Source organism: Mustela erminea, chromosome 14, assembly GCF_009829155.1.
Source record: "Mustela erminea isolate mMusErm1 chromosome 14, mMusErm1.Pri, whole genome shotgun sequence".
Taxonomy (NCBI): domain Eukaryota; kingdom Metazoa; phylum Chordata; class Mammalia; order Carnivora; family Mustelidae; genus Mustela; species Mustela erminea.
Genome location: NC_045627.1, coordinates 8,194,093 through 8,219,068, shown reverse-complemented (window position 1 = coordinate 8,219,068; position 24,976 = coordinate 8,194,093). Strand labels below are relative to the sequence as shown.

At 48.9% G+C, this 24,976-nt stretch overlaps 3 protein-coding genes and 1 long non-coding RNA gene across 12 annotated transcripts in view; 3 read left to right on the top strand and 1 right to left on the bottom strand.

Annotated features, from left to right (window-relative positions):
* The window catches only part of ERO1B (endoplasmic reticulum oxidoreductase 1 beta), a 358,900-nt gene that overhangs the window by 63,940 nt on the left and 269,984 nt on the right, over nt 1-24,976 (top strand). The gene's annotated exons all lie outside the window — the stretch shown is intronic.
* LOC116573410 lies at nt 3,706-6,006 on the top strand. The gene is made up of 3 exons (XR_004278782.1): nt 3,706-3,726; nt 5,270-5,276; nt 5,910-6,006. It is a non-coding gene; the product is annotated as an uncharacterized LOC116573410 (long non-coding RNA).
* The window catches only part of LOC116573397, a 154,322-nt gene continuing 151,103 nt past the window's right edge, over nt 21,758-24,976 (top strand). The window contains exons 1-2 of one of the 2 annotated variants that reach the window (XM_032313496.1): nt 21,758-21,820; nt 23,708-23,839. In XM_032313496.1, the coding sequence (XP_032169387.1) occupies nt 21,793-21,820; nt 23,708-23,839 (160 nt within the window). In that variant the 5' untranslated portion in view covers nt 21,758-21,792. The remainder of the gene's footprint in view (nt 21,821-23,707; nt 23,840-24,976) is intronic. The other variant, XM_032313491.1, reaches the window with a different exon arrangement.
* The window catches only part of LOC116573396, a 184,468-nt gene continuing 182,337 nt past the window's right edge, over nt 22,846-24,976 (bottom strand). Inside the window, exon 9 of the mRNA XM_032313487.1 lies at nt 22,846-23,503. Coding sequence (XP_032169378.1) covers nt 23,442-23,503 — 62 coding nt within the window. The 3' untranslated portion in view covers nt 22,846-23,441. The remainder of the gene's footprint in view (nt 23,504-24,976) is intronic.

Here is a 24,976-nt window from a genome sequence, read left to right as displayed (position 1 = left end):
CACAGAGTTCAAACTCGTCCCTGCTTGGACAGGGAAAGTCGTCACCAGGGAAAGACACAACCTGATCTTGAGTAAATCATCTGATGCTCTCGAAACTAACAGCCAAAGTGACAACCACATCAAAAGACAAGCCTGACCAGGATTTGTAAAACTCAATCCACAGCCAATCATCCGTGACACATCTAGGTCTTAATGCAGCTGGGTGTACTCAAGCTAAGAAAATCCTCCTTTATTCTTCAATTCTTAATGTTAAGGTCCTTCAAGTTGCACTTAAATTCCTGGCATTTTTTAACTGCAATGTATGTATACACACAGGCACACACACACCCACACACGTACAAATACATATGCACATTTTTACAACACAGTGTCTGTCTCCGTTACTTAAGGTGTATAAATATCCATATCGAGTCTCCAGGAAAATAAATCCAAACTCTCCTACTCACCCCCACCTCAATCTGTGCTTCAAGAGACGTCATTGAATGTTGATTCATGCCCAGAACTGGAGCTAAATGCGCTGGGTAAGTGCTGATCTCTGGCCTGCCAGAGGTCCCTTATCTCACTGCCCATCTCCTACAGTCTGCACTGGCTCTCACTGACGCTGACCGCAGCAGGGCCTGGGCTGGGAGGAGGCAGCTCCTGAGGGAGAGGCAGATGAAGATAAATCACCCGTCCCTACTTTATGGCGCTCCTGACAGCACGGGTTCTGCCTGTTTGATACAAAACCAGACCCATAAAATCGGAGAGGACGAAGACAGAGACCGTGAGAGAAGCTGAGGAACATTTTTTTTTTAAGATTATTTATTTATTTGACAGACAGAGATCACAAGTAGGCAAGGGAGGCTGGTGACAGAGAGAAAAGATGAGGCAGGCTCCCTGCTGAGCAGAGAGCCGGACACGGGGCTCGATCCCAGGATCCTGGGATCATGACCTGAGCCGAAGGCAGCGGCTTAACCGACTGAGCTACCCAGGCGCCCCATCTGAGGAACATTTGAGGCTGGACGAAAACTCGTGCCATTCTCGGGTTCAGACTGACGGGGCGAAGACCAGGTCGGCAACGTGGTGCGCGGAATCTGGACTCGAGAACTAAAGATAAGGAAGAGCTGGTCTCTGACCTCAAGAAACTCACAAGCAGACACACACACACCAGTGGTGGGAGGAGGGCAGAGAGGTGTGAGGTGATCTGAGGAGGTGGGGGGAGATGTGGACAGGTGTGAGGGGGTGTGAAAAGGTGTGGGGAGGTGCAAGGAGGCATGAAGTGGTGCAGGGAGCTGCAGGGAGGGGTGAGGAGGTGTGAGGAGGTGTGAGGGGATTTCTGGAGGTGTGAGGGGTAGGGGGAGGTGTGAGAAGACAGGAGATAGTGTGGAGAGGTATGCAGAGGCATGAGGAGGTGTGACAGGATGTGGGAAGGCACAAGAAGTGTGAGGGGGTATGAGGAGATATGAGGTGGGAGGTATAAGGGGGCAGATGAGGTATGATGAGGCATGAGCTCAGGTAAGAGAGAGTGTGGGGAGGTGAGAGATGGGAGGTGGGAGGGGGCATGCGAGGGTGTGAGGAGACATGATATGGCACGAGGAGGCATGAGGCAGGGAGGTGTGAGGAGAGGAGGCTGCTGGGCAAGGGGCACTTCAGCACCCTGGGGAGGGCAGCGTCACAGCCATAGGGCTAGGCCGTGAGGCAGCGGCCAAGGCTGGGAAGGCCCGTTGGGCCTGGGCAGCGGGACGCAAGAGGATGGGATGGGGGTGACCCAGTCAGCAATCAGGGTGCAGGGGTGAGGATGAGATGCAAAGGGCCTCTGTGGGCTGAGCAGGAAGGGGAGACAGAGGCAAATCAAAGACAGAAGGTAAGTGAGGAATGGTCCGGTCGGGGGTCAGGGAGACACAGGGAGTGACCACTCAGGCTACAGCGTTTCTTTCAGGGCTGATGAAAATCTTCCAAAATCGGCAGCGGGAAGGCTGCGCAAGGCTGAGACTACAGCGTCCCTGAAACGGGGCGCCGCCTGGAAGGGGGGGTGTCCCCACAAACACGCAGGAGCGGCAGGGAATGAGCAGCGGAGCAGGGATGGAGGGGCCTGGGCGGGGCCAGGCCCAGCAGAGGGGGAAGGGGAGCACTGCAGGCGGGGGTGCTCTGGCGGAATGAAAGAGGGAGGCCCCGCACAGGGGCTGGGACCATGGTTTTAGGATGGGGAGACCCAGACAATGAGAAGGGCTCTGGGTGTCAGACTGAGAGAGGGAGAAGCCAGACAGCAGAGAGCGGTTGATGGTGCCCCAGAGGGAGGCAGACGGCAAGAAACTGAGGGGGCCCAAGAGCGGTCGCAGAGACGGCCGGTGGCCCTGGGGGACTGTGCGGTCTGGCTGGAACCCTGATGTGCAGGGACAGTCCGAGGTGCTTCCTGGGGAAAGAGAAAGGTGAACAAAGGGACCAGGTCTTTCCCTGCTGTCCCGTTGATGTGTACAGCATCGGGGAGATCGGGGAGAACAGCGGGGTTTTCCAGAGCGGTCGCCGCCGTGAGGTCTGGAGCACAGGGCGGGGTAGGAGCGGTGGCCACTTCCCTCAGAAACTGCCGCTGCCTCTCAGAAAGACAGCATTTCCCCTCGCAGATGCCTGTGGTCTCAGCATCACTTCCACTGCAGTATAAAGTCCCGCCCAAAACTGTACCACAGGAAGAAAGCTGGGTAACTTCCCAAGAGGTCATCCAGGACTGCGGACACCACCGTGAGCCATCCTGGCCCCTCGGGTTCTGATTTAAGACCAGGTTCCAGGGAGGCAAGAGGGGAAGCTGGAAGCCCCGGCAGATCCCTGAGGCTGCAGCAGAATGTGAGCAACCCCTGGTCCACCTGCGGGCCTGCCTTGGGGGCCGTCGGTAACCCCAGGTCCCTTGCACCACCTTTCAGAGGATGCCAGAGGGCCCAGTGGATGACGTCCTCGCTGGGACAGAAGCAAAGAGTCTCTCGAGCAGCTGCTGACCTTGTCCCCTCCCCTCATAAATCACAGTGCCCGACCCTCTCAGCAACTGTTCTCCTCTCTGAACTCCCACTTGCCTGCTTTTCCTCCCACTCACTCACACTGGCATTTGTTGCTTCACGATCATTTTTCCCAATGTCATGCTGGCTGCTTCTGGCAGAACGTCCCATGCTCTTCTTTGTGGGTATGACAGTGTCCCTTGTGCATTCTGCGAAATTAAACAAAAGTAACCGCTGTCCCCAGAGGCGGGGTCTGCGTCTGAATGGAGCCCTTACTTCCAGACTCGCACTTGGTTCAGAGGCTCTGTACGCAGTCTTCCTGCTCCACACACCGCCCCGCCTGACCCAGGTCCCTGCGTCTGCCCTTCGGGGCCACTGCTCCCTGGAAATGAACAGGCTGAACAGACACTCCCCACCTGTCCCAGCCCGAGCAGGCTCCAGGCTGCACACACCTGACCTGCTGTGCCGGGGGCCGGCCACGGGCTGAGGCCCCAGGGAGACCCTCCCAGCAGCCAAGCAGGCCGAAGTCAAAAGAAACCAGTATGTTTCTCTACACACTCTCTTTATTTTATTATTTTTTTTTTAAAGATTTTATTTATTTATTTGAGAGAGAGACAGTGAGAGAGAACATGAGCGAGGAGAAGGTCAGAGGGAGAAGCAGACTCTCCATGGAGCTGGGAGCCCGATGTGGGACTCGATCCCGGGACTCCAGGATCATGACCTGAGCCGAAGGCAGTCGTCCAACCAACTGAGCCACCCAGGCGTGAAAATGTTATAATTTTGGGCCACCTGGGTGGCTCAGTCCTTAAGCATCTGCCTTCAGCTCAGGTCAGGATCCCAGGGTCCTGGGATCAAGCCCCGCATCAGACTCCCTGCTCAGTCAGAAGCCTGCTTCCCCCTCTCCCACTCTCCCTGCTTGTGTTCCATCTCTCGATGTCTCTCTCTATCAAATAAAATTTTAAAAAAAGAAAAACAGGAAAATGTTACAAATTTATGGTAGGTTTAAGCTTCATTATAAAGTATGTCACATATACCCGAAGAAACTACCTAACTTGGGGACTCCTGGGAGGCTCAGTTGGTGAAGCGTCTGCCTTCAGTTCAGGTCATGATCCCGGGGTCCCAGGATGGAGTCCCGGGATCCCTGCTCCGCGGGGACTCTGCTTCTCCCTCTGCCTACCGCTTCCCCTGTTTGTGCTCTCTCTGACAAATTAAAAAAAATTTTTCACCAAAAAAAAAAAAAAAAAAACTATTTAGCTCACACTCATGTACCCATTGCACAGTTCAACCTGCAACACAATCATCTTTGCTCCAGCTCAGTTTTATTTTTAATAAATAAAAAAAGTATCACTGATGCCCCAGACATCTCCCCCCAGTTCTAATCCCTCCCTCCTCTGCAGAGGTAATCACTTTCCCAATCCAGCCTTACCGTTCCCAGGAAGGCTTACGCTTCTACTGTGCGTGCATGCATTCACAAATAACTCACAGTATATCAATATACTACATATACAAAACACAGAGTACCACCCTGGGTGGTTTTTCACTTCATCTGAACAACATTAACACTCTCCACACCCTTCTGCAACTTGTTTGTTTGCCCATCCTGACTGGTTCACAACATCTGAACGTTAGAATACACATTCTCACTAAGGCCCAGTGTCCCCTGTCCACAGGCCGCAGCTGTGTGTCCTTCTCTGGCACAGAGACATGTAAATATGGTTCAGAGTGTGGACTTGAGCTGGCTCACCTGGACCTGAATCCTGGCTCCAAGAGTTGGCAGCTGTGTGACTTTGGAAAAGTTATGTAACCTCTCTGTGCCTCAAGTACCCCATCTGTCAAATGAAAGTAACCACAGTACCCACCTCGCAGGTTTCTGAGAGGATCAGGTGAACTAACACACATCCAGCACTGAGACAAATGCCGGGCACCTCGCAGACACTTGGGGTTCAGGTGTTTACTAGCCCTGCTGCTGTTACTAGTCCTTGTACATGTTCTCAAACCATGACTCTAAATGCACAACTACTAAACCGTGACCACAGAGGCCTTCTTGACCATAAAAGGAACTTTCACACTCTGAAAGGTTAGGAACCAAGACACATTCGCTGTTCATGCTTATGGACCCTCCGTGCTGCCCACTTCCTGATACATCGGGGAAATTATGCAAGCTTGAGATGCTGGTCTGCCCAGGTGAGAGTCGGCGGTCAGTTGCCTTCTTCCGAACTTCCCTTGAAAACACAGAAAATAGATAAATAATTTAATAAAAAGAAAATATGTATCGGGCTTCCTGCAGGGCTCCCCTCCCCAGGAAGGCCCTGTGTGCCTTCCCCGAGCCCCTTGGAGCCAAGGATGACAGTTCCTAGTATTGTCTGTGAGGCCGACTGCCTGAGCCACGAGCTGAAGATACAAACATACGTCTGTCATTTTTCAGTGAGCTGCATTAATGTGGATCATAATGTGCCCTTTCTGCAGGGGACAGAGAGATACCCTTTGAAAAGCCTGGATTCTCTGTGCGCGTCCGATTTCAAAGGCCCTTAGTGCACGGACCTCCCTCTTGCCTGCCCCCCATCCTCCATGTCCTGTCTGCAGGGAGGGTTGCCCTTTGTGGACAGCGGGTCGTCTCCAGCACTGGATGGCACCTCCGGGGTCAGCATACATGGCACACACATGTGGTGTCCCTGCATGGACACAGAGGATGAGGCAGCTGACAGCTGGGTAGGACCCTCTGGGCTGCCGAGGTCAGTCTGTGCACCGTGGAGCGTTTGGACCCAAAATCTCTCTGCTGGTTTCACCCCTTTTACGTGCACTCCCGGGAGCTTGGCATGCAGGGGGCCGCATCCACTCTAAGTCCCTGCAGGCGTGGCCACTGCCATGTGGTCTCTTGGAAAGTGACCATGGAGAACTCCTTGGCAACAACCCAGGGGATAGGAGGCATTTACTGGCAGCAAATAGAACGTGATTTCTTTACAACAGTTTCTACCTGGGGCACCTGGGTTTCTCAGTCGCTTCAGCAGTTGCCTTCGCCTCAGGTCCAGGCCCTGGGATCCAGCCCGAGTTGAGCCCCCTGCTCAGAGAAGGAGCGCCTGCTTCTCCCTCTGAATCGGCCTGTCACTCGGCCTGCTTGGGAGCTCTCTCTCTCTCTGCCAAAGAAGTGAGTAAAATCGTTACAATATAAATAAACAAGTTAATGGAAATGATACGTAAATGAAGATATTTTATGAGTTCTGCAACGTCATACCACGGGAGAGGGAACAAAACCAAACTAGTAACAGCATGTATTTATACACAACAATACAGTCGTCATGCTGCTTCAGGTAACACAATTCTACCCTTTGACCCAATTGATATCTAAATAGATCATTTTTCTGGCACAGTTTTGGAAACCTTTCTTAATGATGTTATGAAAATATGCACTTTTAAGAAGTTAAGTTTTGAGTAATACCCAGTCATCTCTGTCCTTCTGGGAAATGTCGGATAACAATTAATTGGAGTTTACGACTTGGCGAGGGTTTCCTTGGTGGTGGTGGTGTGAAGACAAGTCTAGCTATTTAGAGTATCTTAGAGATTACGATGGAGGAAGTTGGATGGATTTGTGACGTTCTGTCAAAGTCGACTTTTTTTTTTTTAAGGATTTTACTTATTTATTCGACAGACAGAAATTACAAGTAAGCAGAGGCAGACAGAGAGAGAGGAGGAAGCAGGGTCTCTGCGGAGCAGAGAGCCCAATGTGAGGCTCGGTGCCAAGACCCTGGGATCGTGACCTGAGCCAAAGGCAGAGGCTTTCACCCACTGAGCCAACCAGGCACCGCCAAAACAGACATTTTATTTCTGACAGCCGGGGATGGTTCTTTGGAGAGAAATTTTCCAAAAAGACTGAATTGGAAACCCATCGATTTCAGGAATCTGCATTTAAGGTGAGGTGGACTTTGGCATTTGAAAGTTTTCTCTGATGTTTGCCTCCACATGACGATGTGTAAATAGCCTACGGTGACCCTATGTCTTGGTACATCTTTGTGTCAGTCAAGAAGTGGGTGCTGGAAAAGAAAACAAACAAAAAAAGGAACACTTCTGTTTGGGGAATTAGGGATGGTCCTCTGGGAGACACAGAGTGGAGGGAAATCAGGTGTGCTCCCGAATTGGAGCAGGGAGTACAGGTTCATGAGGGACAAGCACGTGTTTTGCAAGGACAACGATGAGTGCTGGCAGCTAACAGGTGTTGCGTTGTCTCTCTTTCAGTCTAGAGTAGAGGGATGTGTACCAGGTGGTGGGGGATCTGCCACTGAGCAGGTCCATGGGCCGGACGTCAAAAGTTCCCGGTGCTCGGACCTTTGACACAGGAGATGTGCCTAGGGTTTCCTTCCTGATTGTCCCCCACACTCTAGTTTCAGAGTGGCTTTCTTAGCAAAGCTTCCAGCGTGATGAATCTTCCTTGAGAATTCTCATCTATCTCTTTTCTGCCATCCTTCTAACAGGAAAACAGCAATGATCCGAGTGTGATTTCCTACCATCCCTTCTCACTGTCTGGGTGGCTGGCATCCTAACTTTGGGTCCCTTCTGCCCCTGGAAGGTGGCAGTTTCCTAGTTCCTGGATCATCCAAGCTAGTTGAGTCTTCAGACTGCATCCCGCTAAGAAGAAGACTTGAGGACAGCCCATCTCGATGGGACTTAGGGTCTCATGTCTGGGTAGTCCTGATGGCTGACTTGCATTCTTGGAGGAACACTGATTTTGACATTTCAGTAATACTGCCAGGAGAAATGCAAGGTAGAAGCCACTGGACAAGGACAATTTAAAATACTCAAGAGTCCAAACAGTGCATTTCTTGCTCCGATGCTGGGGCCTTTCCTCATCCGTTCTCACAGAGAGATTCTGGAGGAATGGCAAGACCCATGCCGTTGTGTTCTGGCGCCTGTGTTCTTCCTCTGGAAGCGAGCCTGCTGTCCCCTTGACCCTCAGTGCAGAGGAGCCAGGTGGGTCTGCTGTTGTGCTGGGTGGATGAAAGTCCCTGTTCAGGGAAGGAGGAGGACGCCGCTCCACACACACCCTCTGGGGATGCCCGGAGCTTTGCCCACAGAAGCTCAGTGCGGTTCCAAGAGAGGGAGGTGGTTCCCGACCCCCTGATCCCTGTCTCTTTCCACCTGTAGGTGTGAAGAAATACCGGCCCTTGGGGGTCATCCTGGAGGCCTCCGAGAGCATCATCCTGAGCCCATCTAGCACACCGTGGAGGTGTTTGTGAGAGAGACCGGTATGCTCTGGGTGCCCCTGCCCTCTGGAAGTCCTGGCCTGCCTCTCTCAGGGGCCTGGCAGCGTGCCCCTGTTAGGGGCCTGGTTCCGGGGAACTGTGGGAAGGGGAGACTGGGTTCCAGGTCCCTGCTGTGAACGAGGAGATCTGTGGAGGGCTGGGCCAACCCAACGGACAGAGAGATGCTTCCAATCTTGCCCTCAGAACTGAGGGATTATTTCACTCCTGGAGGCATCCTCCTGCTTCCCAGGACGTGCTGCCAGAGAGAGGCAGGGAATGCCTCCTGGGGAATCCAGGCATGTGCGGACCTTGGCCTCTGCAGAGAAGTCTGTGCTCGGTGGCCCACGGTGCCAGGTGGGCCTGTAGCAACCCGATATCTATGTCAGCCTGACCTGCTGGTCACAGCCCCTTCTCAGGTCTGAGAAAGCCCCATAGATCATTGTTTATAGCCCTTTGTGATACGATGAAGCCCCTGAGTTTGTTGTCCTAGCTGCCCCTTCTTTGGCGGCCCCCAGAGGGATGTCATGTCCTGTGGAGCACCATGTGGGCTCATCTCTGAGCCAAGGGCCTGTCCCTTCTCCTCTCCTCTGCTGGGGCTCCTGCTCAGGTCACTGTGGCAGTTAGAGTATCATGCCTCTGGCCAGCCATGAGGGGCATTCCCTCTGCAGGCAGAGTCCCAGGCTGGCAGGAGAAGTGGGCGTGGTCGCTGGGACAGCCCTCCGAAATGGGTCAGGTGATCTTTCAGACTCTGGGGAGGTGAAGGGTTCCTAGCATCACAGCAGCACGTGGGCCATACCATAGGCGGGTTTTTCTGGACCCATCAGACAACCTGTGCAAGACGTGAGGATGAGTGAAATGCGCTGCCTGGAGTGGAGGTTTTGTTGGCTTCTGGGGCTTCTGTCCCCAGGGGATATTCAGGCCGGTGGGGGCCAAGGGGTAGGTTATTTGGGGCCGGTGTGCCTTGCTTCCGAGGACCCCCCTCTGTTTGAGCAGGAAGGTGGGGGCCGCAGTTGGATCTGGCACCTCGGCCCACGTTGATCACCACGGTGGTTGAGTTGAGGGGAGCACAATGCCTGCTGGCTGGAATCTGCGGCCCCTCAACTGCCTTTTCAAGTCCTGCACCCAGGGCCCGGGGCACCTGGGCCAGAGCCAGAGTCCCAGGGCCCAGGCAGATACTCATAGGAAAGGACTGGAGCCAGGGAGGGAGGCAGGGAGGCAGGCAGGCGCAGGCAGCCATGGCAGCCAGCCAGGTCGCCAGGGTGCCAAAGCCTGACTCTCTGCTCTGTGTTTTTTTTGGAGGGTTGGCATTTATCAGGGCAAAATGCGCACAGTGTGAAGTCTGCCGTAGCCATGACCCTGAAGTGGAAGGGTGTTGGAAATGGGAAGATAGTTGTTATTGTTGGTTTTTTTTTTCTTTTTCTTGTTGAGTTCCAGGGTCCACGAGAGGCACGTCTTAGCAAGGAAAGGCCAGAGGCCCATTTCAGCTTCATGGAACTCTTGGCGGCCTAATCTCTAAGCATGTATTAGGGGAAGGTCTTCTAGCAGCAATGCTAAAACTTTGACAGATGGCGGGGCCCTGTGGTTTTGGCCTCCTTGAACCTGCACTCCCTGCTGGGACGGAGGGGCCTGCTTTCCAACATGGGTGACTCTGAGTGTCCCCACATGCGGGTCCTGAGACCTCGACTGAATGCTCTCCTTGTTTTTACATGTGGTGCTTCAAGGCTCAGGGGACGTGGCCTCCTGGGCAGCATCCAAAGAGTCTGGCCTCTGTCTCTTCAGTGCAGATGGAAGTGCAGCACGTCCAGGAGTGTGACCACTGTCATCTCCCTGGTTTACCTGCATCGCAGTGGTAAGTTATCTTGGTTCTGAACCTCCCGCCTGGGTTGAGGTTCAGGCCTTGACCTGGGTGTCTTTGTGCCGGCTTCTGTCTTTCCTCCAGAAGAAGAGATAGCCTCTTCTTGTTGATTAACTTGGAGATGTACCCTTAACCAGGATGTCTAGAGTTGATTGTGGGGGAAAATTACTTCTTGACACATATGGAGATGGTTCTTCAAGTCCCTGCCCCACACAAAACTTCTGAACTCCAGGTTACCCTGGTAGCAGAGTCCCGAGCCCTTTTGATTAGAGGTCCTGCCGGGAGATCCTCATTACTAGGAGTCACTGGTGAGTGGGAGAAAACTTGTCCAGAGATAGGGGCACCCCAAGTGCACCCTCCACTCCAGGTAGAGAGGAGGGTCCTTCATTGTCCCCATAAGTCCCCAGAGAACCCTGTGGAGTGGTGTGTGTTCTCTGGCTTTGAGGGAAAGAGTTCCTCATCCCAACCCCATCCAGCTGGTCAAGGTGCTCGTTGAGTTCCACAGTCATGGGGGAATCAATCGCATGCTCCAGTTGCTGAATGAACCCTGAGCACATGGGTTCCCAGTGTTATGACCACAGAATAAGGAGCAAGGGGACTACCCACCCACGAGCTAATGTGGCCATGTTTCTGAGGGTGACCTCAAGTTGTCTAGCTTAGGTAAGTGACACATTTGGAAAGGCCACCAGAGTTAGACGTGAGTGCACAAAGGTAGGCTCTTGAAACCGACTTTTCCTCTTCAAAAGAACACTCCTTTCCAGAGATAGCCAACTCAGGGCTCATGTCCTTGGAAAGCACCTTGGGGTCGACTCGAGGAGCAGCAACCCTACCCCTGCTGGATTCCCCGAGGGTGCTGCCCTGGAACCGCCCCTGTCGCTTCCACGCACAGGACCATGGCCAATGCTGAACTAAACACTGGCAGTGGCCCCACAAAATGGGCCCTGCTCAGCCTGTGTGTTTGGCAGCAGCAAGAGGTGTAGGGAGGAGAGGCTGCCCCTCATCTGAGCTCCGACTCGGGAGCACCCAGACACTACGCCAGAGGAACTGGGGCCCCAAGCACCATAGTGCACCTCAGGGAAAACTTGGGCCTCAGGGACGGCAATGCTAGACACCTAGGACGTACCGAAATGGGACCCAACATTCCTTCAGAAGCACCTGAAAGCATGGTGCGTTGGACTCTGCCTGAGCCCTCCAAGTCAAAAGGTCCCAGGAAGCATTTCCTGAGCCCTGAATAGTCGATGTGATTATTCTGAAACTCACATTTTGTTAGCTACTGTTGTATTTGTTGTGTATGTAATAATGTGCAGCTGGAGCTTTGACAATTCTCTAGGGCCTTCATTGCTCAGTTAACTCATTTGTGCAATGGAAGAGGGAAGAGGCTGTACTAGCTAGCCACCAAGGCCCTTTCCTGACTCTAACATTGCCTAGGTCCCCAGTTATTATTTATTATGTATTCATTTGTTATTTGTTACGTATAAGCATGACAGTATCCTGAAGGCATCGAAGGCTGTGTGACGGTGGAAGGTCCGGGACAAATTTAAGAAGAGCGAGGTGAGCTGGAGCTGAGAGGGTGGGCACGCAGGCTACACAGGAAATGTCACCCCTTTGGAGAGTTTGTGAGGGCATGGTCGGGATGAAAGGCTCACCAGCCATAGCGAAGGAAATTCTGTCATCACCACTCCCTGAACACCCGTTTTCCATTCTCCATTTGCCATTGTTGATGGCGTCTAGAAAGATGCAGAGGTTCCTGCTCTCCTGGCCTTATAGACGTACAGGATGGTAGTGCAGGCACGAGGTTATCTGTTTTGGCCTTATTTGAAAAATGAAAAAAGAAAACAAAACTTGAGCCTGAGAAGGTGACTGACCATGAACATGCAGTTTGTTGGTGGCAGAACCATGGTTAAAAGGTCTGCAAATTCCCAGGCCACGGCTCATTTTTTCATTATTAATTAAATCAAAGATAGTTTCTTATTAAAAGACCTTTTGAAAGTTGTAAGAAAGAAACGTTAAACATTTATTTTTTATCTTGCCTTAAACACCTATATCTCTTTTTTCCAGAGGTTGCTTGGATTTTCTGACCTCAGGAGATTAATAGTGTTCACAGGAAAACAGATGAACAGCATGGCTTGAGATTTTTAATTTTTAATTTTTCCCACATCAGTGCTGAAAAAGCCATAGTGTTTCCTCCTTTAGGTTACTGTTAAATGTTCAACTCATCTTTTCATGTTTTTAATTTTTCTCTGTCACAGAACCTAAATTGGTAATAAATCAGTAAGAAACAAATGTTTATATTCACTCAGTGAAAAGTATCATGTCTAAGCTCAACATCTATGGAGCCACACATGGACACATAAGTATCTTGTATGTGGAGCTGTGTGGGCAGGTAAATCCAGGAACTGCAAGGCAGGCCAAGTCTCTTCTAACTTCCTTCTTCCTTCCTTCTTCCTCAGCTCTCCCTCCTCCACTAAGAGCAGAAAATGAACACATCGCAGGTGAGCTTTTTGTTTGTTTATTTCCACTTTGTTTGAAAATCAGTTTTCTAAAATTTGAAAGGATTCATATTTTTAAAACAAAAAAATAGAGGGGCTCCTGGGTGGCTCAGTGACTTAAAGCCCATTCCTTTGGCTCAGGTCATGATCCCATGGTCCTGGGATCAAGCCCCACATCAGGCTCTCTGCTCAGCAGGGAGCCTGCTTCCCTCTCTCTCTGTGCCTGCCTCTCTGCCTACTTGTGATCTCTGTCTGTCAAATGAATAAATAAAATCTTAAAAATAAAACCGAAAAGATAGAAATAGGCAAGAATTACTTGAAGGGAAGTATATCAAGTATATCAAGCAAATTCAAAGAACAGTTGGTAGAATGAGAAGCAGGACTCTTAATTTCACAGAGTTGTGCAAGTTGTAAAACTTCCTTTTATTTTTCTAATAACAACACTGAAATTGCCTATAATCATATCTGATAGACACAGCATTGTGCTAGAAGTGTATGGATGCTTTTCAGGGGACCGAGCAATGAGGTCTGAGTGGACAGCTCTCTCATGGTCCTGCTTGATCCAGGAATAGGACTTTGAAGATCTGGTGGAATGGAGGGACCACGCGTCCTCCAGATGACTCTCCCTAAGTGTTTGTGTCCGCTTGTTCACATCTCTAGCTTGAATAGCCGCCTGTTCTGGCTTTGGTTTCTGCATTTCTCATTCATATTTCAACTTCATGAATGCATTCTTGCTTCTTTGACATTCACCTGAGTCAGCTCTGGAAAAGGCTACCAAATTGTAGTCAAATCCAGTTTTTGGCTTTGTCTTACTTGACCATCCTGCAGCATATCCCTCAGTCTTTGTTGTCTCTGACACCTGCCTGCTAGCTTTCCTTTCTTAACTCTGATACATCTCCTTACTGTTCTTCACAAAGTTGTCTTTCCCTTTTGCCCCAGACGTTGCCTCTCCTTGGGTTTGTTGCTCAACCATCCTTGGCTCACTGCTTTTCTTCAGTCTGTGTTTTTTAATGACTGGTCTTCTCTCTCTCTCTCTCTTTTTAATAAAATACTTTTGAATTAGTAATAACATGGTTAAAGGTTAAGTGATGTTCCCTCTAGGAAGGGTGACATTTTTCATCTCAACTGAGACACTTCCACTGAGAATGAAAGAGGTTCCATAAAGTTATGATGGGACAACTGGCTATATCGGGACAGTCCCAGACAAACTGGAGTTATGGTCCTCCTGCTGTAGATATCTGTCTTGTTTGTCCTACCAGTGCTTCTTTTTTCAGTTAAAAGATGCTCTTGTATGCCCCCTACTTTTATTTAGAAGGGAATCCATCATCTTTAGGGCTTCCGAACTTAGATGCAGCTGTACACGCTGGCATCCTGTTAAAATGCAGATGTTGATTTAGTGGATCTGGTGGGGGCCCTGGGTTTTGCATTTCTAAAAAGCTTCCAGGTGAAGCGGACTCTGCTGCTCAGGGAGCCACACTTTGAGTAAGGAGTCTATATATGATTTTCTGTTCTTTCTTTGCTTTTTTGTCACTTCTTAAAAGCATGTCCCAGACATCTATATCTAAACAGAACATGGATTGTTTGTTATAGCTGCACAGTAATTCAAGATTGGACGTTCCATAGTTAACTGGTTATTATTAGTTATGCACTATTTCAAAGCTTTTGCTATTACAAACCATGTTCTAGTGAACGACCTTGTACGTATAGGTTTTTTCTATCTGATAAATTCCTAGAAGTGTGCTGCCAGGTCAATGGGTGCATAGAATTGATAACTCGATCATTGAGGATTGTGGTACCATTTTGTGTCACTCCCATCGACACCGCATCCGTGCTTGTTTGTCCACAGCTTCTCCCATAGAACATGTGGTTCAACTTCTGGAATTTTGGCCGTGGAAAGAGAAACATGGTATTTTATGAAGTTTATCTCTGCAAGCTTCTTAACTATGAGTGAGGTTAAGTATTTTTTCATGTATCTGAAAGGTGTATTTACGTTTCTGTGAACCCTCTTCATATCTTTTGCCCATTTTGCTCTTAGGTTTGTGGCTTTGTTTTTCTTCTTCTTCAGTGTCTAGCTCTTTATAGATTAGGGATACTAGTGCTTGTCCATTTTATGGGTTGCAAACTCTTATTTTATGGAATGTGATTTGTCTTTTGATAGTTGACCCTGATGTTTTCTCCCCCATGCAGGTATTCTGTTTCAGAATGCCACATTTCACTTTGTCGTTTCTTTAGGCTCCCCTTGGCTGTGACAATTTCTCAGACTTCCCTTGTTTTTGATAACCTGGGCAGTTTTGAGGAGTACAGTTAGGTGTTTTGTAGAATGTTCCTCAATTGGGAATTGTCTGCTGTTGTTTTCATGATTAGACTGAGGTTATGGGTTTCTTGGAGGAAGACCACAGAGATAAAATGTCCTTTGGTCTTACCATATCAAGGGTTAGTGCTCTGGACATGACTTATTACTTTGTTTTCTCTGTCCTCATACTGTACTCCTTGGAAGGAAGTGGACAATTACACTTTACCACTTACACTATACCTCCTTCCTGTTGGAGTAGCTACACAATTATGTACATAAATTATCAGGAATTCTGCATAGGAGATTTTTCTGTTCTCTAATATTTACTAATCCATTTATATCAGCACGAATTCATGGCTAGTTATTTTAGATTTTGGTTCTAGTACAATGATACCTTGTTCCTTTTGTTGCTCAAGTTGTTCCAGGTTGGTTAGTAAAAGCATCTTCTAGCAGCGTCTGGGTGGCTGAGTTGGTTGAGTGTCCAACTCTTGATTTTAGCTCAGGTCATGATCTCAGAGTCCTGGGATCCAGCCCCACGTTGGGCTCTTTGCTGAGTGTGGGACCTGCTTGAAATTCTCTCACTCGGGGTGCCTGGGTGGCTCAGTGGCTCTGTCAAATAAATAAATAAATAAATATTCTCTCTCTCTCTCTCCCTGTGCTCCTCCCTGTTGCTTATGCTTTCTCTCCTTTTCCTACTTTCTCAAAAACAAGTAAATAAATTTTTTAAAAAGCACCTTCTCTCGGTTCCTGTGTCTATTGACATACCCTGTTGATTTTTTTAAAAAATTTTATTTATTTAACAGACAGAGATCACAAGTAGGCAGAGAGGCAGGCAGAGAGAGAAGGAAGCAGGCTCCCCACCGAGCAGAGAGCCTGATGCAGGGCTCTCTCCTAGGACCCTGGTATCATGACCTGAGCCGAAGGCAGAGGCTTTAACCCGCTGAGCCACCCAGGTGCCCCTGACATACCCTGTCATTGTTTGAATATTTCTACCTCACTCTGTGGCAGGAGATTTTCCAGGTGCACCTTATGTCTTTCCTGCCCTAGAATTAGCCATTTTTTTCCCCTAAGTAGTTCTGGTTCTTTTCATTGGAGCATAGTATGAGAAACCAAGATTGGGGGACTAGATGTGTCTGTTGTGACTGTTAAGTCATTGCTCAAAGACCCTCTCAGCTAACTGAAGAGGGAATATGTGTATACTCACTCATGTATATACAGGTGTCTATAAATATTTTAGTGTGTAACCATCTGTATCTATAGTAAGCTAAGTATTCACACTGTTGTTTCCTGTTGTAAGCATTACCAGATGGAACCTTCTAACCTTCTCTCCTTGCTTGTCTGTACTAACAATGAGAATCCAGCTAACATCTGAATTTCATTTATTGGATAGTTCAATTCCAGAATACACATACATGATTTCAGAGTTGCATACATGATTTCAGAGTGGTTAACCCATGGATGCTTGATTATAACAGTTTGGAACCATTTGAATTAAGGTGCTAGTCAGATGCTTAACGGACTGAGCCACCTGCGTACTCCAACTTATCATTTCTAAAGAGGAATATAAAACAACCTAAAAATAAATAAGTGATTGGAGGTGGCACAGTCACTTAAATCACTGACCCATGCACAATAGGGAAGGAGTTGGCAGCACTGTAAGCTTATAATATTAATGCTCAACTTACCCCCAAGAAGAAAGCTCATGGAAGACAAACGTTTCGGGTTTCTTAGTGTCACAATCTGGAAAATAACTAATACATTTTCTTTTCCCCTGAATACTGAAGGAATTCATGGGAATTCCTAAGAGTACTTTTTCAGGAGGGTCCAATCTCCAGGCCACAGAAAATAATATTTACCATCTTTCATTTCATAGCACATTGGTGCTTTCAAAATATTACACCATATTTATTTGGGATGACTGTTCATTTGACACAGTATTGTACAGATTGCTATTTCTGTCTAGACTATGCTGCTTAGCCACCTGACTTAAAATGGGGTTCATGTCTTCAAAATCACTCAATTTTAGGGGGGCTTGGGTGGCTCAGTCAGTGGAGCATCTGACTCTTGATTTCAGCTCAGGTCATGATCTCAGGGTTGTGAGATCGAGCCCCGCATTGGACTCCACACTCAGTAAGGAGTCTGCTTGAGATTCTTTCCCTCTGCCCTACCCCCAACACTCTCTCTTTCAGATAACTAAATAAATCCTTATAAAAAGTTTTCAAAAAACTACTCAATTTTGTCATCTGTACAATGGAAATAATATTTCACAAATTCACTGTGAGGTTTAGATATTATATTTACGATATACTGAAAAGTTTAAAAAGCTCTTTGAATGCTAGACACTCTTTTGCATGCCTGGAAGAGGTCAGTGCAGCCCCCACTTAAATGCTAGTCAATGTTCATAATAGTGTGTCATGCTTCTCACTTACTGTCTCCCAACGCTAAGGCTAGTGCTTTGGTTTCAGTTATAGGCAGTGCTTGTTCCTTTTTGTTTGCATGTTTTCTTTGTTACAGGAAGCTAATTTTCTGTACCTGCACCTCGTTCTTGCAGAAAAATAAAAGAGCAAAAGGGAAAAAGGGAATAAGTTCTCTTCATGGGTTCCATTTGCAACAATTTAATAGCTTTAATCTTAAATCCCTATATTTGCTAATGCTATAAAAAAATAGGCCTCAAAAAATGCCACAGGTTTTTATAAGGGTTGTACAATTATGACTGTAAAAGGATAATTATCTTTGCCACTTTTACAAAGCATCTTATAACAACAGGAAATTTCATTTTTGACACATTTCCAGCTTGTGATTCACTATACCTTCTACAATCTTACGTGGTTCCAACCATCTCTATCATGGCAGGTGGCTTAATTTTTTTCTAAAATTTAATACCTTGTAGTTTCATTTAATTTTACTTACTTTGTGATTGCTCATCCTACTTGCCAAGGATATAATTAACCCTAATCTTATATTTTGAGATTATGATTCCCTTTGGATTTGGTATCCTCTACAAATTTAATGACTGTGCTTATTATGCCCTCCCTTCCTGTCACTGGTGAAATTATGCAGAAAGACTGAGGGGGAGAAAGCTGAGCAACAGCAACTATTGGAAAATGTATTTCATTTTCCTGCAATGTTAGACAGAGGCCCAAATTCTCCCACATTAATTAATGAGGACATATGACAAATGCCTTTACTCATTCATTCCATTGACCTTTATGATGCACCATGTGTGCACTACACATTTTGTGATGTGCAGTGGGGACTTTGAAAAGGGTGTGTCATGGATTCTGCTCTCAAGGGGCTTGCAGTTTATTGAGAGGTAACTTGTAAGCCTCAAGGAATAATACAAAATAAAACAGAGACATGCCATAATGCTAGGTAAAGTGAAAAGCTGAAAAACTGGAGATGAAGTCATAAACACTTCTCTTGGGGAGAAAAGAAATCCACAGACTCTCATCTGGGACGTGATGGCTGAACTAGGATTTGAGGAGCTGCAAAGAGAGGGAGAGTTCTGGAGTTCTGTTGGGTGTGACTGCCCACTGCGTGTGCAGAAGGAAACGACCCCAGGTTGGGAGGTTGGGAGATGGACCCAAGAAAGGAGTATCAAAGCGATATTCAGAATACACAGGCTGGGGAGAATTTGTATTTCACCCATCTGGAGTGGAAAGGTCTCCTGACAGGTGGGACATCTGGCAAAGCACGCCGAAGGCACCACTGCAGGAGTAAGGCTACAGTAACTTTAGACAAGAGACTTCAGGGAGTCTCCTAAAAACCTTAAACAGAAGTATCAAAGAGCTTGAGGTGTTTCCAACTTAAATGCATCCCAGAACAAAGATAAAACATTTTAGAGGGATACAAAGTAACAGTAACCCATAAAATAAAATTCACAATGTCTGGCATCAAATCTAAAAGTCCTGAGACATGCAAACAAACAGAAATGTGTGATCTCTAATGAAGAGAGAATCAATAGAAATGAGTCTGGATGTGAAACTGATGGCATCATTAGTAGATAAGAACATTGAAGGAGCTTACACACACACACACACACACACACACACACACACACACACACACAGTGTTGAGAAAGTAAAGTAGGAGGATGGTAACAGGATCATACAAGACGTAAGAAGAACCAAATCAGAGATGCCTGGGTGGTTCATGGACTTGGATCATGATTCCAAAGTCTTGGGATCGAATCCTGCATCGGTTTCCTTGGTCTGCAGGTGGCCTGCTTTTCCCTCTGTCTGCTGCACTTTCTCTCTCTCAAATGGATAAATAAAATCTTAAAAAAAAAATCAAGGGGCATCTGGGTGGCTCAGGGGATTAAAGGCTCTGCCTTTGGCTCAGGTCACGATCCCAGGGTCTGGGGATCAAGCCCCATGTTAGGCTCTCTGCTCAGCAGGGAGCCTGCTTCCTCCTCTCTCTCTGCCTGCCTCTGCTTGTGATTTCTGTCAAATAAATAAGTAAAATCTTTAAAAAAAAAAAAGTCTATTTTGACAGAACGTCAGAAATCCATCCAATTTCCTCCATTGTCGTCTCTAAGATACTCAAAATAGCTAGACTTGTCTTCACACCACCAAGGAAACCCTCGCCAAGTTGTAAACTCCAATTAATTGTTATCCGACATTTGCCAGAAGGACAGAGGTGACTGGGTATTATTCAAAACTTAACTTCTTAAAAGTACGTATTTTCAGAAGACCATTAAGAGAGGTTTCCAAAACTGTGCCAGAAAAATGATCTATTTAGATATCAATTGGGCCAAAGGGTAGAATTGTGTTACCTGAAGCAGCATGACGACTGTATTTTCGTGTGTAAATACATGCTGTTACTAGTTTGGTTTTGTTCCCTCTCCCATCGTATGACGTTGCAGAATTCATAAAATATCTTCATTTACGTATCATTTCTATTAACTTGTTGATTTATATTGTAACAATGTTACTCACTTCTTTGGCAGAGAGAGAGAAAAAGTTCCCAAGTAGGCCGAGCGACAGGCCGAGGCAGAGGGAGAAGCAGGTGCCCCTTCCCTGAGCAGGGAGCTTGACTTGGGCTGGATCCCAGGGCCTGGACCTGAGGCGAAGGCAACTTCTTAAGCGACTGAGAAACCCAGGTACCCCAGGTAGAAACTGTTGTAAAGAAATCACATTATATTTGCTGCCTGTAAATGCCTACTATCCCCTGGGTTGTTGCCAAGGAGTTCTTGACGGTCACTTTCCAAGAGACCACATGGCAGTGGCCAGGCCTGCAGGGACTTAGAGTGGATGCGGCCCCCTGCATGCCAAGCTCCTGGGAGTGCACGTAAAAGGGGTGAAACCAGCAGAGAGATTTTGGGTCCAAACGCTCCAGGGTGCACAGACTGACCTCGGCAGCCCAGAGGGTCCTACCCAGCTGTCAGCTGCCTCATCCTCTGTGTCCATGCAGGGACACCACATGTGTGTGCCATGTATGCTGACCCCGGAGGTGCCATCCAGTGCTGGAGACGACCCGCTGTCCACAAAGGGCTACCCTCCCTGCAGACCAGAAATGGAGGATGGGGGGCAGGCAAGCGGGAGGTCCATGCACTAAGGGCCTTTGAAATCGGACGCACACAGAGAATCCAGGCTTTTCAAAGGGTATCTCTCTGTCCCCTGCAGAAAGGGCACCTTGCGATCCACATTAATGCAGCTCACTGAAAAATGACAGACGTATGTTTGCATCCTTAGCTCGTGGCTCAGGCAGTCCGCCCCACAGACAATACTAGGAACCCATGGCTCCAAGGGGCTCCTGGAAGGCACACAGGGCCTTCCTGGGGAGGGGAGCCCTGCAGGAAGCCCTTTACATATTTTCCTACTTTTTAAATTACTTAGCTATTTCCTATCTTTTCGGCGAAACAGTATTCATTGTTTTTGCACCACACCTGGTGCTTCATGCAATACGTGCCCTCCTTAATACCCACCACCTGGTTCCCCCAACCTCCCACCCCCGCCCCTTCAAAACCCTCAGGTTGTTTTTCAGAGTCCATAGTCTCTCATGGTTCACCTCCCCTTCCAATGTCCCTCAACTCCCTTCTCCTCTCCATCTCCCCATGTCCTCCATGTTACTTGTTATGCTCCACAAAGAAGTGAAACCCTATGGTAATTGACTCTCTCTGCTGGACTTATTTCACTCAGCATAATCTCTTCCAGTCCCGTCCATGTTGCTACAGAAGTTGGGTATTCATCCTTTCTGATGGAGGCGTCCTCCTCCATAGCGTATATGGACCACACTTCCTTATCCATTCGTCTGTTGAAGGGGGGCATCCTGGTTCTTTCCACAGTTTGGCGACCGAGGCCACTGCTGCTATAAACATTGGGGTAGAGATGGCCCTTCTGTTCACTCCATCTGTATCTGTGGGGTAAATACCCAAGAGTGTAAATGCAGGGTCCTTTATCGACAGAGCAGGCAGGACTTGGGGGAGAGGCAGAGAGAGCAGCACTCCCCCTGAGCAGGGAGCCTGATGCTAAGATTGATCCCGGACTCCAAGAGCAGGACCTGAGCCGATGGCCAATACTTAAGCCACTGAGCCACCACCCAAGAACTCTTGGAGAGACTTTGTGAAACAATCTCGTAAAAATAGGAGTTTTCCAGAGTAGCAGATAGGAAAATGAACATTTCAGTCTCCTAGGTGCCCTCAGGAGTATCTTTTTTTTAATGTCCAAAAATGCAGGTAGTTAACATACGCAGTATTGCATTCTGCAGTACAACTCGGGGACTCCTCACTTCTCTGCACCACTCAGAGCTGACCACAACAAGTGCCTTATCCATCGACCCCTCCCCAACCCACTTCCTTCCATGACCCCGCAGTATGCAGGGATGCCTTCACCCTCAGAGTTCTGTCATGAGCCATCGCCACGGCGACCTGATGACACGCATCCAACGTTCCATTTCAACTGTCACTCTGTGAGCCAAGCCCCTGGCGGTTCGGTGAACAGGACTAAAGGTCCCCACGATGGGGAATCTTAACTGCTGTTGTACGGGTATGTGGCTATCGATTTTCTCAATTGTCTTCTCTGGAGCTGGCTGCCTCCCTTTTACAGAGACAGGCTTCTTCTCTTTGGCTTTTCCTCTCCACCCTCTGATTCCTCCTCCTGGTTGGATGCCTGTGTTTGTTCTTTTGTCTAGGTGATTTCATTGGGATTTCGTGGGGAAGCTGCCTTCCTTAAAGCGCTCCGACGTTCAGAAAACCGTACTCTTTCTGAATGCCTATTTTAAACACAGTCCTACAGGGACAACACACAGGTCACATTCCACACTGCAGTCCCTGGATCAGGAGAATCTTGGTGTGACCCAGGCACCACATTTGAGGGGAACAAATTGCCGGTCTCCTCTTCCCGAGGGACATGACAAAATCGGAGAGGAAAGGTCAGAGGTCGAAATGCAGCTGTTTTTAGAAGGAGAGATGCTGGAGGATAGCAGGGTGGTCTCATGGGTTGATGTGAAGTGTTTCACGGGCCGTCTGCTTGATGCCTGGGAGTGCACGGAAACGGGCTGTGCGACCGGGTGGGTGGACAGAACACACGGCAGCTGCACAGTGGACTGTCTGCTGCTCTCAAAGGTACTGCTGGGCTGGGTTTTACAGGCCCAGCTTAGGAAAAGAGACAGGAGACTGTCCACTAAAACTACAGTCTCCAGAGGGGATCAAGAGACCTGAGAGTAGATAGGGGAAGCGGGCGAAAAATGAGAGAGCAGGGAGCGACTCACTCCAGCCAGGGTAGCCTCACTTCCATTCAGCCTCCTCAGAGCAGTCCGCACGGCAAGAGTGGGCCACTCAGCATCATCCGTCTCCTTCCTGAAACCAACCACATGGCCACCTCCATGTCCGTTTGTACCAACGACTGCTCCTCGGGACAGACGAGCTCTAGGCAAGCGAGTTCTCGGCCGGGTCCTATGTGACTGTTGGGAGTTTGAATCAGCTTGGGAGCCAAGCAGAACGCCAGGAGCCTAGGCTGCAAATGGCCTTCAGGACGGCCTTGGGGGACTGCACTGACCTTGATGAGAGGTGAGGGAACGTGGCTCATGCTACCCGTTCCTGCTCCTTCACTAGGGACCCACTGGGCAGAAACCACCACCTAGTTGATGTCAGGGCCCCAAACACAGAGGTGAGTGAGGACTGAGGCTGGTCTCGTGGCCCTCGCTCTCCCCTACAGACACAGTGGCACAGAGGGATTTGAGACTGTGAGGGCAGCGCTTGGTTCAGGGCTTCAGGACCTTTTCTCAGGGGCCATGGGTTGGTGTCAGGGGCTCGGGGATCTCCGGCCACAGGGAAACAACAACATACCTGTCCCAGTTCCATCCTTCATCAGGGTGGCAACTCTGGACGGTCCCTTCACCACCCTACATTTCAGGGCCCTCCACTGTCCTCCACTGTGGCTTCACCCACAGCCAGCCGTCTAGCTGAGTCCCTAGGCGGTCGCTTCCTCAACACCTGCCGAGCGGCTGGGAAGCATCCAGTCCTCCCCTAGGTACCAGGCGCTCCTTGGACTCAATCACTTGGGACACTGTGGCGGCAAACAAACGTCTAAGCCAGAGGGCTGGGAAACAGGGCACAGAGGGTAGGTGTGGCTGCTCAATGGATGTGAACCAGGCCATCACGCATGCTCACGGCGATCTGTTGCGTTTCTGTCCTGTCTCTGCTCCATACAAGCCGTTGCCCACAGAACCTGTGGGTGTGGGAGGGGGCAGAATTCAGAGCACAGCACATGGTGACCTCTTCCTAAGTCCCACCTGGAGGGAGGAATGCCTGCTGGGCACCTGGCGAGTAGGGGCAGGAGACGGATGGACTACAAGGAAAGGATGTCCAATCCCCCTATTGGCTCCTGACGACAAGGTGCCGACACCGTTCTCTATTTCTGTGCGTCTCTCAGAAATCTGTGCGGAGTGTCTCCTCGAGGATGTGGAGGTGCCCCCACCCACGCCGCCCCCTCCACGAGAACCCAAGAAGAGAGTCCGGTTCTCCTTCCACGATGAGGTGTACATCATCAAGGACACCAAGGAAGGTACCTTGGGGATTGACTCATTACGTTGATTGGAGACGCATGCTTTCCTTCAGGAGCACAGACATAAACGAAGCTATTAAAACTGCTGAGACACATTGTCCTCTGATTTCACTGGTAGCCATTTCCCTCTATGCCGTCCGTCCGTCCCCTTTTAAGTCCACAAGTCACGATGAGATCCTCATTCAAACTGGACCCAAGGGGCACAGGAAAAAAGTGTCTACTAGCTGAAGGGATGGATCTTAGGTCTTTCTGGAACACACAGGTCCCTACAGGTCTCCCCAGGAAACATGGTTCTTAGATGTGTAGGAAGGAAGAGACTATGTTTTCCCCCAGGAACGCTGAACAGAAAAATGGACCAGAATACGACAGGAGGTTTCACGATGGCCCCCCTCCACTTCCGCCCACTAGCCACATCTTACATGGGTGTGCTACGTATCTTCAAAGGAACAAAACGACCTCACCACATTTGGGGAACTCAAGTACCCAGTAGATTCCACGTGGTTACCGTTCTACAAATGGGGCCAATGCATTCGGTGACATCTTCTCATTCTGGAAACACAGAAATCTGCACACTAAAGTCTCACACAGCTGGGTTCCCAATAGCCCCAGACAGGCACTGCCCCCAAATCCATCATGGGAGGAAAGAACACATTCAATGGCATCCATACACATCATGTAGTGCAATTCAGGCGTAAGAAGAAACAAACGTTTCCAATATTTTACGAAACAGATGGACCCTAGAAACCTAACACGCATTTTGAAAGCAAGCACACAAGGAAAGAGTAGTGTACCTCTACACGATCCCAGGCTTTGAGGACACTCGAATAGGGACATTCATAGACCCAGAAAGTGGAAGGGACGGTGCAGGGAGGAAAGGGGGAGGGCCGGTCATGTCACGGGTACAGAGGTTCCATGAGATAGGATGGCAACGTTTTCCCCGTAGATGGCAGTGCAGTCTACAAAGCATCACGGATGTCAGCAGTGTCACTTAACGGACGAGTACTAACAAGTACAACCGTCCCCAGTACTTGGATTCCGTCACCGAAAAACCCACTCCTCCAAGGCACGATAGAGGACTGATAGGGTCACACAGCAGAGGTGCACGGAAGACAGCTGAACAGGCCCCATGACCAGCTG